General features: G+C 41.9%; 2 protein-coding genes across 2 annotated transcripts in view; both read left to right on the top strand.

The window, feature by feature from the left end:
• Positions 1-4,400: 4,400 nt before the first annotated feature.
• On the top strand, positions 4,401-6,588 carry LOC104944935 (probable G-protein coupled receptor 114). Its single transcript, XM_010770541.1, has 3 exons — positions 4,401-4,524; positions 5,826-5,982; positions 6,287-6,588. The coding sequence occupies exons 1-3, from the start codon at positions 4,474-4,476 to the stop codon at positions 6,376-6,378; spliced, it is 300 nt and encodes a 99-aa protein (XP_010768843.1). The 5' UTR covers positions 4,401-4,473; the 3' UTR covers positions 6,379-6,588.
• A 3,776-nt stretch (positions 6,589-10,364) lies between these two features.
• Positions 10,365-11,467, top strand: part of LOC104944943 (ryanodine receptor 3-like) — a 10,367-nt gene continuing 9,264 nt past the window's right edge. Inside the window, exon 1 of the mRNA XM_010770549.1 lies at positions 10,365-10,388. Within this exon, the coding sequence (XP_010768851.1) occupies positions 10,365-10,388 (24 nt within the window). The remainder of the gene's footprint in view (positions 10,389-11,467) is intronic.

The following is an 11,467-nucleotide window of genomic DNA, read 5'->3' on the forward strand; positions in this document are numbered from 1 at the left end:
AAGTTCATCCAGACCTCTCGAGCATGGTGTATGTCAGGGGTGTGCAACCTTTTTGACCAAAAGAGCCATTTTGCCCCCTTTTCGAACACTTTTTTTTTTCTGGAGCCGCAAAACATATTTGATAGCTTGATAGCTTATAAAGTTGTATATATTGTTATATCATAGACAAAAACTACAGTTTTTTTGCATTTATTATTTATTACATTATATAAAACTGTTTACCTCTAATAATAAACAAAGAACTCTTATAAGGAGAATTAAAAAATATATACACAGGCCTACTTTAAAATAAATTAAACACAGCACATTTGAAGAAAATAAATACAATTAAAATTGACCCACTTTGAAATAAATAAAACATATAGCTGCACCCTAAAAAGAGTTAAAGGTAGGGTAGGTAATTCACTTCAGAAATACTTTTTGTTATATTCCATGGAATGCTCTTAACATCCCGATAGCCAATTGAATATATCCTACCATGCTTTGACAATAAATACATAAAAAAATGTAATCTGGTGGAGAGCCGTGTACTTTAAAAAGCCACGACCAATTATCTGAGCCGGCCCGGCTAAATACACTGGATGGCCTACCTGCCTGTCACTTTCTCTGTGCACAAACTTATCCTCGTGCCCCTCAATTGTCATGTGCACGTTCGGTATTTTTTGGAGGAGGGCCTCTGTAGGAATGTGCAGATTTTTTCCGGTTTGTATTTTTCAAATCTAAGCACACTAAGCTGGTTCTCCAAAATTACATACCACCCTTTAACTGATTGGAATTATGACTGAAGGTCGGCAGCTTTCTTCTCTCCGTTTTTATCCTCGATAGGTAAAGGCTGCAGCAACCTTGACAACTCAAATCGTGTTGCTGTGAAAGCATAATAACTCTAACCATGCAGAATTAAACCCTCTGGTGTTTCCTACCGAACTAACTTTTATTTTCTTTGATTTATCCATAGTTCGCCTCAATTGAGCCGGGGGGTCAGGTTATCACCCTGCAAGAAAAGGGGCTGGTGCGGGACCGTTGCAGGATATGACCATTTTTTTGTGACTTAATTAACACCATTTGTTTTTATTTTATGTGTATGTTATTTTNTCATAACTGCTTTAAAGTACAAAAAAACTACTCGCTCAGGTGTGGATGTGGTTTTGTAGCGAGGAAAGAAATGGCTGCATAACAAAAAAAATGCAGTCTAACGGGGCGTGGTTTGCAATTCGCCCAGCCAATAGAAATAGAATAGAAATTGGCACTCTTTTATCACCAGGTTCGTACCACCTCTCTAGCAGGGACTGAAAATGGCCAAAAGAGTTCCCGGCACTGAGTAGTCCCGGCGGTGTGAACGCAACATTATTGGTACTAACGGAACTAAAGAACCAAAGTACCAGGGAAAGTCCTGCGGTGTGAATGCGGCTATTAAAGCAAAAAGTGAATTCCGTTTTTCTAAATACATTTTTTTCCTCATATTTCTCCTAAAAACAGAGAAAATATTATATTTAATTTAAACAAGTACAAATAATAACAGCGCAATAGCTTTTTATAGTGTCACCTAATATCCAGGGCTTAATAGAGTAACATCTAGAAGTTCCATCATAAGGGACATTTGAAGTCCTAAACCTATATTTTGAATGTCCTATTTTTCTAGTTATAATAGTTTTACCAACATTTGTATAAACTGTTTCTGTATTTCATCTTTCAACTTTGACAAACAACTACAAAATATCTTAATACCCAAAGTGCCCAATGAAGAAAAGATAATTAAATAGGTACTTACAGTATTACTCTGTGGATATGGGGAAGTTCTCGTTTCCTCTGAATTGACCGGTATGAAGCAGACTCGCTTGTGAACCATTCCAGAGAGGTATTCTAATGATTAGCTTCATGTCCAAAACAACAGTACTTGTGTTCGGCTACTGGATGTATTTGTTTTATGCAAATAGTGCAATTACATTACTGAAGGGGAGTTTGTTTCATGTATGATGTCACAGTCTAAATTCCACTGCTACAGTACACCAGGTGGTTCAACAGTCATGTTATTTCATGTAGAATAACCTCATGGAAAACCACTGAAGGCTTCCAGGTTTACACGTGTGTCTCAGCCTTTAGGGAAGTAGTGAATGTTAAAAAAAACTGCATAGCATAACCACAATGTGACCAGATACATACATGCTGACACTGTGAAGAGCATGAAAAATGTTTAATATATACATATATACACATGATGAACATCAGAAGCCTATTTTAAATATAATATATTTTATCTGTAGGATAAGGCCACCAGACATACACTCTTAGAGAATCTCTGCTGTCTCACTGCACCCAATCAAAGCCAGATCAGACTCAGATCTGTGTACACATATTTGCCTTTGGACACAACGTGGAAAAGGTGGATGCGTGTCTGGAGGCATAAAAACTATTTGCAATTGTTTCTTAAACCTCTGGAGAACTCCAGGAGAACCAATGCATTTGCTTATTCTGGGTTTTCTTCTGGACCCTATTTCGTACTGTACATTTAGGGTTAGGGGAATGGAGAAATAACCAACGTGGTCTCATCACATCAATGCTTTGCAGTCTCTTTGTAACTTACTGTGTACCCTTGGTGTTACTTTGGATTAGGCAACAACACTACTTGGTGATGTTAAAAGAAAAAGGTTAATTGTTTGGGTTAAATTAGGAGTAATTTATGTAATGTAAATGCGTGAAATATGTGACGTTGGTTAAGTATGTTATACGTTTTCCTAGGTGCATAATATATAGTAAGATTAGTCACTTCTCTACGCAGACAGAGTTAAAGTGAGCTGTTGTCTAACCTATTATTGTTGTGGATTGGTTTACATGAATTCACATTTTGTAAGCATGGTGCTGGTACAAACACTTAAGGGTGCCATGCTTTTACTACCTGCAAGAGCATTCACCAACAAAATAAAACTGTACTGAAAGCTGCTTGGCAAAATCTGTGCGCTCAAACATGGGTGGCAACCCCTTCATACCACTACAGTCATGCATGGATGGGGGGGGAAAGCAGCTATGGGTTTGGGTATTAAACGTTGAGCGGCGTTACAAATTGTCAGTATTTTACAACCTGGGAGAAAGACAACTGCTATTCTGAATGTTGTTCAGAGGAGGAAATCAAAAGGCAAAGGGCATAAACATGACAGCGGGAAATGTCATGGTTCAAATTTAGATTTTGCTTATCTGTGAGTAGCTTGCAAGTTTTTTTCATGATCAAATATTTGCGACAGAATGGAAGTAGGAAAACTGCTTTTGCTAGGTATGGAGGAGACATAAAAAATAAATAAAAGTCTTGATGTGTTGGGTGAGGCTTAGGTGTTGGTGCCGGGTGTTACACTAGTAGTTGATTGCTGTCCATTCTTTCTGAGAGACATCACGAACCACAGGAAGATGAATAAACCTCAGTCAAATAAGTGAAGAGAAAAGTGAGAGGATCATGCAAAACATGCAAATACCCTGATACACTTTATAACTTTGTCATGTAACTGTTTGTCAATATAAAAATATTCTACATGTCAGACCAATATCCATTACACATAAAATATCAATACATTGTCTCATATGCACAATATTTTGTTGCTGACATTTGAGTAATCTAAAGATAGACAGTTTATGGTGAAGTTCTCCATGCAGCTGCACACGTGTTTCCATTCCCAAATTGCCCTGTATGGTCTGGCATGGATCAAACATTGCGGTCCCAGCTCTTAACCACGTTAGATTGGGAGTTAACATGTGCATCAACTATGTTCAGCTTTAGTTCCCCATTCTAATAGTCAAACCAAGAGGATCAACTTTGCAGAAACAACGAGTATAGTGTCATTGAAATATACAACCAATATGTGCTGAACATGATCAGGTGGTGCAGACCTTGCAGTGAGTTGAGGATACAGAAGAGGTAGAGGCCAGGCGTGGTCAGGTAGCCAAAGGAGAAGAAGACTGGTCTTCTTCTCCTTTGGCTACCTGACCACGCCTGGCCTCTACCTCTTCTGTATCCTCAACTCACTGCAAGGTCTGCACCACCTGATCATGTTCAGCACATANAACGTAGGGATCTTACAATTTCAGAGGCGTTTTTGTAGAAATACTACGTCCCAAGTTGTGGACCAAAGTAGTTATTACACGTTTAGATGTGAGACTGGGTTGGCTCAGCTCATTCCTCTTCTCCCTTTTTTCCCATGACTGCATTCCTGTGCATAGTTCCAACGCCATTATTAAGTTTGCAGATGACACCAATATGGTTGGCCTTATCAGCGACATCTATAAGTTAGCCTACAAGGAGGAGGTCCAGAATTATTAGTCACCTGAATATATGCTTTTTTTTTATCGAAGAGGTTTCGATTTATTAGAGAAAACCTTCAGCTATAGGCTATCTTTATTTCTCTTTGCAGATGCTATATAGGGAATACCACAGTGAAGCTGGTGACTACATTGGGAGTGTTTGGCTTGGTTTTCCTCTTTAACGCGATCATGTTGGGGGTGACAGTAAGACGCGTTGTGAGTCTCCACCAGAGCAAAAAGGTAGGACTCAACCTGCACTCTTTGCATTCTACTCTACTTGTCTGTAAATATGCTCTTAAAGGAGGATTCCAGTTAATTCCATAAAGCTTTAGCTGTCGGTGTATCCCATCCAAACCAACAACCATTACAGTAGTGCAGTGTTGATCTGCACTACTGAATCAACACGCCCAACCGCCCTCTCAGGTCAGCTGATCAACTGCTCCTGAATGTGCCCAGAACCAAGTAAAAGCTCAGAGGGGACCGTTGCTTCTCTGTAGCGGCTCCCACACAGTGGAACGATCTGCCCCTGCATATCAGACAGGCCTCCAAACTGTCTGCTTTTAAATCGCTTCTTAAAACCCTCCTCTTCTCCATACCGTATTGACATCTTTTAGAGTGTTGCTTTTATTGCTTTTAAATTGTCTATTGTTTTTACTTGTACTTTTTTATGGTGTGTGAGCTGTGCTGTGTGATTTATTTTATGTTTTGTTTATTTGACTGTACAGAACTTTGGTCTGGAGGTTTAAAGTGCTTTATAAATAAAGCTGTATTGTATGTATTTCTGGAGGCCGACCCAGAAGTTAGCATGTAAGGGCTTCTACGCCAAAAATACATTTGAATTTTTCCACAGTTGCATGGCTTCCTGTTACCTTCGCTAAGCTAAGAGCAGCTGCTGTTCAACGTGACCACATTTAGTAGTCATTTTAGCCACTTGTTAGCAACCTTAATTTTGATGTAACATAGAAGCATCAGACATTCACCAGTGGGGCATTTACTGACAACTTTAACATCCTAGGACAACATGTAAGAGTCCCTCCAGCTTGTGTTAACCACAGACAAAATGCTGGTAAAATGCTAACTTGTTTTTTAGGTGGAAGACTCATTCCTGCACAATTCTATTGAATCGATGTTCTTACAAACATTGTGTGTCCATTTAAAGCCTGATATCATTGAGTCCTCTGTGTCAAAGAGCTCCATTGATGTCCAAAAGCTATTAAAAACACTCAATAAGCCCCACTCTTGCAGTGGATGACATGTTCCTTTATTACAATTAACACACACACTGTATTTATTTCTGATCATTTGCATGCAACCTAAACATTGTTTTCTCTTTTATACGCACCTTCTAGAAGAAAACATGTCATAATGACTCCTGGGGGCACAGTTTTAAACAAATTAAAGAAAGTAGTATTTTCTTGTGTATTGTACTTAAAAACAGTTATGATTTTCCCTCTACTCAACAATATGAACTTCATGGTACGTACTCTCCGATGTTCTATGACCTGCTGATGTGTCATTTTAAGCTTTGTTTTGTGAGTCAGTTTGGGCAGAGCGACAGTAACAGAGCCAAGAAGGACATCTGTACGCTGCTCGGAGTCACCGCTCTGCTGGGCATTACCTGGGGTCTGGTCTTCTTCTCCTTTGGCTACCTGACCACGCCTGGCCTCTACCTCTTCTGCATCCTCAACTCACTGCAAGGTCTGCACCACCTGATCATGTTCAGCTCTATTTGATGACGTTAATATTGGTTGTATATTTCATTGACACTTGTATGCAAAGTTGGTCCTCTTGGGTTTACATTTAGGATGGGGCACAACAGTATGACACTTTCATAAATACAGAAAGCTGATACAAAAAGAAAGTGGTTAAGAGCAGGGACTTTAATACTTGATCCAAGCCAGACCATTCAGGGCAATTTGGGTCTCTCCTACTCTGAATGTCTGATGGAAATACGACCTCCTTTGCTTTCTCAAACACTTTTCGTGTCACTCCTTTAACGCAGGTTTCTTCATCTTCCTGTGGTTCGTGATGTCTTTGAGAAAGAAAGGAGATCCATCTACTAAGAGTAGTGTAACACGCAGCATCAACACCTAAGCACTACACCAGAGACTTTTTTGTGATTATGTATGTATGTATACATGTATGTATGTATGAGTGTTGTGCGGAATTATAAAGCAATGCTGTAAAGTTTGATACTATTCTTTTTTTCTTGAAATCATTCATTTTATTTACACGCAAGTAGAAAGGGGTTAACTTGGGCAGATAACTGGTTAAGTGCCCTTTTTTAAGTGTTGTCATTGTCATACCCTGGTGTTTTAATAAATGAATGTATTGGTGTTTAATTTCATCGTCCATACCTGGCAAAAGCCATTATTCATACTTCAATTCTGTGCAAACATAATTAAACAGGAAAAAACATGCAAACTACTCTTTCGCACAGATAAACAAATCCAGATTTGAACCACAACATGTCTTAGTGTACGAAGGACATTCAGAATAGAAGTCTAGGCGATTACATACATGTCCGGTTTGAGGTTTTGCTACTGTACTGTGCATCAACTACACTTTATTGCTTAGGGTAACTTGCATGGGATGGTGAAGCAATTTTACTTCTTCCTTTGTTATTTAATTTTTTTTAATTTAATGACCACCGTACAAGCAAAACAGGTGGGTTTTTAGTCTGCGATTGAGGGTTTGTGGAATTTGTCCTGTCCTGATGTAAATGGGGAGCTCGATCCGCAATTAGGTGCCAGGTTCGCAAACATGAATGTATTTGTTGAGCTGTACCTGGTTCTAACTGGCAGTGAAGGGTGGCAAGCTGGGAGTTGCAGTAGTCAAGGCATTAAATGAAAAAAAGTGCTTATAGATACTGTCTTTTTATGTTAGTGAGCCGGATCATTTGGCTCGGCGCTCTTAAAGCGCCGGCTGTTTCGGTTCCCAAACGGCTCTTCATGTTACCAAAGTTTACCACGGAACCTCAGTTTTGCCGCTGCGAGGCTCTGGTGCTCAGAACGTGTGGTGCAGCTCACGTGCGTGCTCCACTAGCACCACTCATCGCGTCCAAATCGCGCACGTTCCGTGTTGTCCTGTAGCAGGCACCGCCGATGTCGGGGAAACGATCTTCAATACTCCGAAAAGAATCCCACCAAACTCCTTTGCCCCTCCAACAGAGGGAAGTCCTTGTCCTTTTTCCTTTTTGTTATTTCAAGCGATAAAAACTCTCGATCTTCTCTCGAATTATTAATATTTTTGGACACCCTCGGCTCGAGTTCAGGGCGTCCCGAGCAAGACGCCCCCCTGGCGGAAACACAGCTCTCCCCAGACCCATTCCCACAGCGTTTATCAACCTTTTTCTTACTCAATATCAAGCCACACTTATTGTTTTTACTACTTTATTTTAATTCTATAATGTCGGACTTTTGTTGCCGTCAGTTAGGGAGAGAGTAGGGGCTCAGAATACTGAAATCTGTAGGCTATTGTTTCATCGTTTTTTCCTTCTAATTTTGTATTATTTTCTAAACCACACACTGTTATTTACTCAACAATAAGACACAATTATCCCTGTGTTTGTTTATTTGTTTGATTGGTATAATGTCTGCTTATTTGGAAGTCCGTCAGGGACGGCGCGCTTTAGAGCATTTACACCGGTCACGGTAAGTAATTCTCTCTAATGTCGGATGCTTTTCATTAGGAAGCCAACTTGTTAGACGCTTTATCCAAGTGACTTTACATAGGCCTACTCAATGACTGTGGGCCAATCCCCCCCACAGGAGGCCCATTTGGGGTGAAGTGTCTTGGCCAGGGGACACAATGACATGCCTGACTTGCAGTGGGGTTTGCAAACCTTGTGCTCCCCTGATCCGCGCACTATCACTGCCGCACCAGCCTTCCCTACGTGCTACATGGATATCTTGCCATTACTCATTTCACACAAACACCAATTCCTACCGTGTTAATTTACACAACAGTTGATTGTTTAAATTGTGTACGATGCTTTTTGTGTTGTTTCCCCTTCCGATTCGGAGAACAAATAGTTTTTTCGGAGTTGGAAGGGAGGGCCGAAGGACACTACCTACCCATAATCCTCAGGCTTCGATCTTGCGGCTACACCAGGCTCCGTTTGCTTGACAACCGCCCGTGCATTAATCTTCAAGCCTGGTTGATTTGGGATGTGACTCGTGCGGCCAAGGTTACGCCAAGCGTAACAGCAGCCACTTGAAATGGAATGAGAACCCAGTGACGGCCACAGCATCCAAAACAGGCATACGAACGAAATCCTGTTGCTTTATCGACACCGGTTAAACATGTGACACCAGTGCAATTTTATGTTACATTTGTAATTCTACTCCATATAATCAGGAGGATAACCTGGCTCATTGTTACTCCACTACATTTTTTATTTACTTTCAGATTCTGATTTTAAGATGTGAAATATACAACCCTTCATCAGACTTTTAGTTGCACCTGAGTAAAATTCAGGTAGAGGTCGATTGTCAGGTGCCAACAATCAGGAGAGATATTGATAAAGGGGGTGCTTGCAAGACAAAAAATGTATCTGCACGATCCCTAAAGCATATTCATTACTCAGTTATTGTCTAATTGTTTCATTAAAAACTGTATATAATGCTCTTTTGCACATCCCTTTTTCAGATTTTCTAAGGTTTCATTGAGCATTATCATCAACTATGGTGTAGTTACTGCATGAATTCAAAACTTGGGCTCGCATGTTACTAACAGTGCCTTACAAGACATCTATCATATGTGGTGTTACTCCCATTCAAAACTGCGTATTCTCACCCATTTATTCTACTATAGCATCTTCTAGGAAGAGTATTATTGAATTGGTATAATTCAGTTTAAAAATAAGTGCTTCAACATAGTTAACAGTTGCCGAGGAAGCTTGATTGCTCAAGTCCCAAAACCAACCATGCAATATATTAGGGCTTAAGTCTTTGTCAGGCTTAACATTTATTCTTAGATACCCCCCAAGCTTTTTTATTATTTAAACCGGAAGAGGGAGTTTAGTGTAGTGGTTTCAGGAGCAGTTGTAATAATTATATTGCACCTGACAACTAAATGGCTTTATGAATTATCCTCTGAGGAGGACATTGATTGGGATATTGCTGACTTTTTTTCGTATTCCTCATTTGACACCAACACCAAGAACTGGGCAGTCCACTGTGGGCCAACCATGGATGTATAATAGCAAACTAACACGTAGCCGTTTCTGTAGAGGTCATGCAGCGGATGGCAGTGCCAGTTGGCTCTCAGGGAGAGTATATCAATAAAGGCTGTGTTAATGCTGAGTCCTATTTACTGCTGCATGAACGACTCACCTGGCACGTTTGTTATTTATTTGGCCCATTGTTTTGGGATACTCGGACATTTTATCCTTTGCCACCTAATAGGTCCCAGCCAGAAGGGCCCCTCGATTTAGGAGATACCCCTACCCGAGGTTAGACAAATGACAACAATGATTTTTCTTATCTTTGGGGCTCTCCGCCATTAATGAAATTGATTGTTGGTCCAAGTTTGTCATTTTGGCGGGGGAAAATCTTTATTTGTGTTGGCGAAAGGCTGACAAGAAGCCCATAACTTCAGATATGACAGAGTATTTTCCTCTTGTCAGATTTGCTGAGGTATGCAACCCAGGCTGCGCTGTCTACATCACTAATGTCAGACAATTATTGTAACTAAGAAATACTGAGCCTTATAGTCCTGTAAACTTGCTTGTAGTTAGCAGATTGGTTACTTTTTGGTATAGCGGACATGGACTCACTCACTTTTCTTCTGCATTTATCGCAGAACACGCAGAAATTTCCCTTAAATTATACCGCCATTACCTGAATTTGTCTTAGGGTGCTATGAACCCGGGAGGGGGGTGCGAAGAACAGCGCGTAAGCAGTTACCTGCTAGAACGGAAGGAAGTAGAGCCCTGCTCCTACTGTGGGCCGAACACGAAAGGGAGTGTATGTCCTCACGCCGCTTTACTAGCAGAGGGGGCGGGGCGAGGCACTGCCTTCACTGCTGGAGTAAAGCGCGAGCACGGCTACCCAATAAGCAAAGCTTAACAGGGCGCTATGCCAGCCGGCTGCCTGCTCACAGTAAACACTGGCTTACAGGAGCGGGGGTGAAACACTGCCTCGTCACTGGGTTTGGAGTAAAGATAGCAACACAGGTAGGAAACTGGCTGCTTAAATGCAAAGAACGCCGGTAGATCCGGTGCGTACCTCACGACGTCAGCCGCAAAGTGGATGAGCCTGGGCAGGGGGACGACTGGTTAGGCTGAGCCGTGCTACCTACTTATATACTAAAGCTAAACAAGGAGCGACACTGAAAAGCTGCGCAAATCTCAAGATGCCCTAGATGATAGCTTGGGCGCAACGGCCGCGCCTTCAGAAAATACAGAGAGCCACAAGGGGCAACTCCTGGGGAGGAGGGGGCCGGATCGCCTGCCGCTCACCAGAAGTCAAGCCAGTCGGCAACCGAGCGACGAGAATCAGGGCAACTTAGCTGGGAGAGGTGACAGTGGGCAAGACACTGCGGTCACGAGCCAAGCGGACACCAACGCCTGTCGTTGAAGTTTTTGCGCAGCCGGCACGCTCCTGAGGGACGGTAAACCACCGCGGCTCCGAACTGAATCAGTCGCGAAGCTGCCGAGCAGTGGATGCAGAGAATCCTTAAATCAAACGTTCCCAAACTGAACGCTGTAGGCTACAATCTTTTAGCCGGTCTCTCGCGCAAGCGAGAAGATGAAGGAACAGATCTCTGATGACAGCGTCTCAATGTCTTGGGCCGCCCTGAGAGGAGTGCTCCTGAGACGCATCTGTGCCGCGGCGTCTTCTGGCACATTCTCCAGCGTTCTACCGGCGTGGCATGTCGACCACCCCATCCTTTGGCGTGGTCTTATGCAAGCTCCCTGCTTCCTGTGAGTCCAGATGACCGGCAGAGTTCTGTCCACTCAGATTATTGTGTGCCCCGGAAGATTGCTGGGAAATCTCTGCATGACATGCGGTGTACTGTGGGTCACATGTGACTTGTTTTATGATCCGTGGCGCTTATGTTGCTTTCTGGAGTGATCTATTATTTCCAGTGTCTAAATGCACGTTCCTTGCTGCGTGGTATTCGGTCATTAGCGTTATTTACAGACGTAACTTGTTCTCTATGAAATATTGTGGGAAAA

This window comes from Notothenia coriiceps, unplaced genomic scaffold (genome assembly GCF_000735185.1).
Source record: "Notothenia coriiceps isolate Sejong01 unplaced genomic scaffold, NC01 NC01_scaffold00008960, whole genome shotgun sequence".
NCBI classification, from domain to species: Eukaryota; Metazoa; Chordata; class Actinopteri; order Perciformes; family Nototheniidae; genus Notothenia; species Notothenia coriiceps.

Bases quoted from the DNA above. Each gene is read 5' to 3' on its own strand.
- LOC104944935 (XM_010770541.1), top strand. From the start codon at position 4,474: ATGTTGGGGGTGACAGTAAGACGCGTTGTGAGTCTCCACCAGAGCAAA. The intron at 4,525-5,825 runs GTAGGACTCAAC...TTTGTGAGTCAG, and splicing joins GTCTCCACCAGAGCAAAAAG to TTTGGGCAGAGCGACAGTAA. The intron at 5,983-6,286 runs GTCTGCACCACC...CCTTTAACGCAG, and splicing joins CATCCTCAACTCACTGCAAG to GTTTCTTCATCTTCCTGTGG.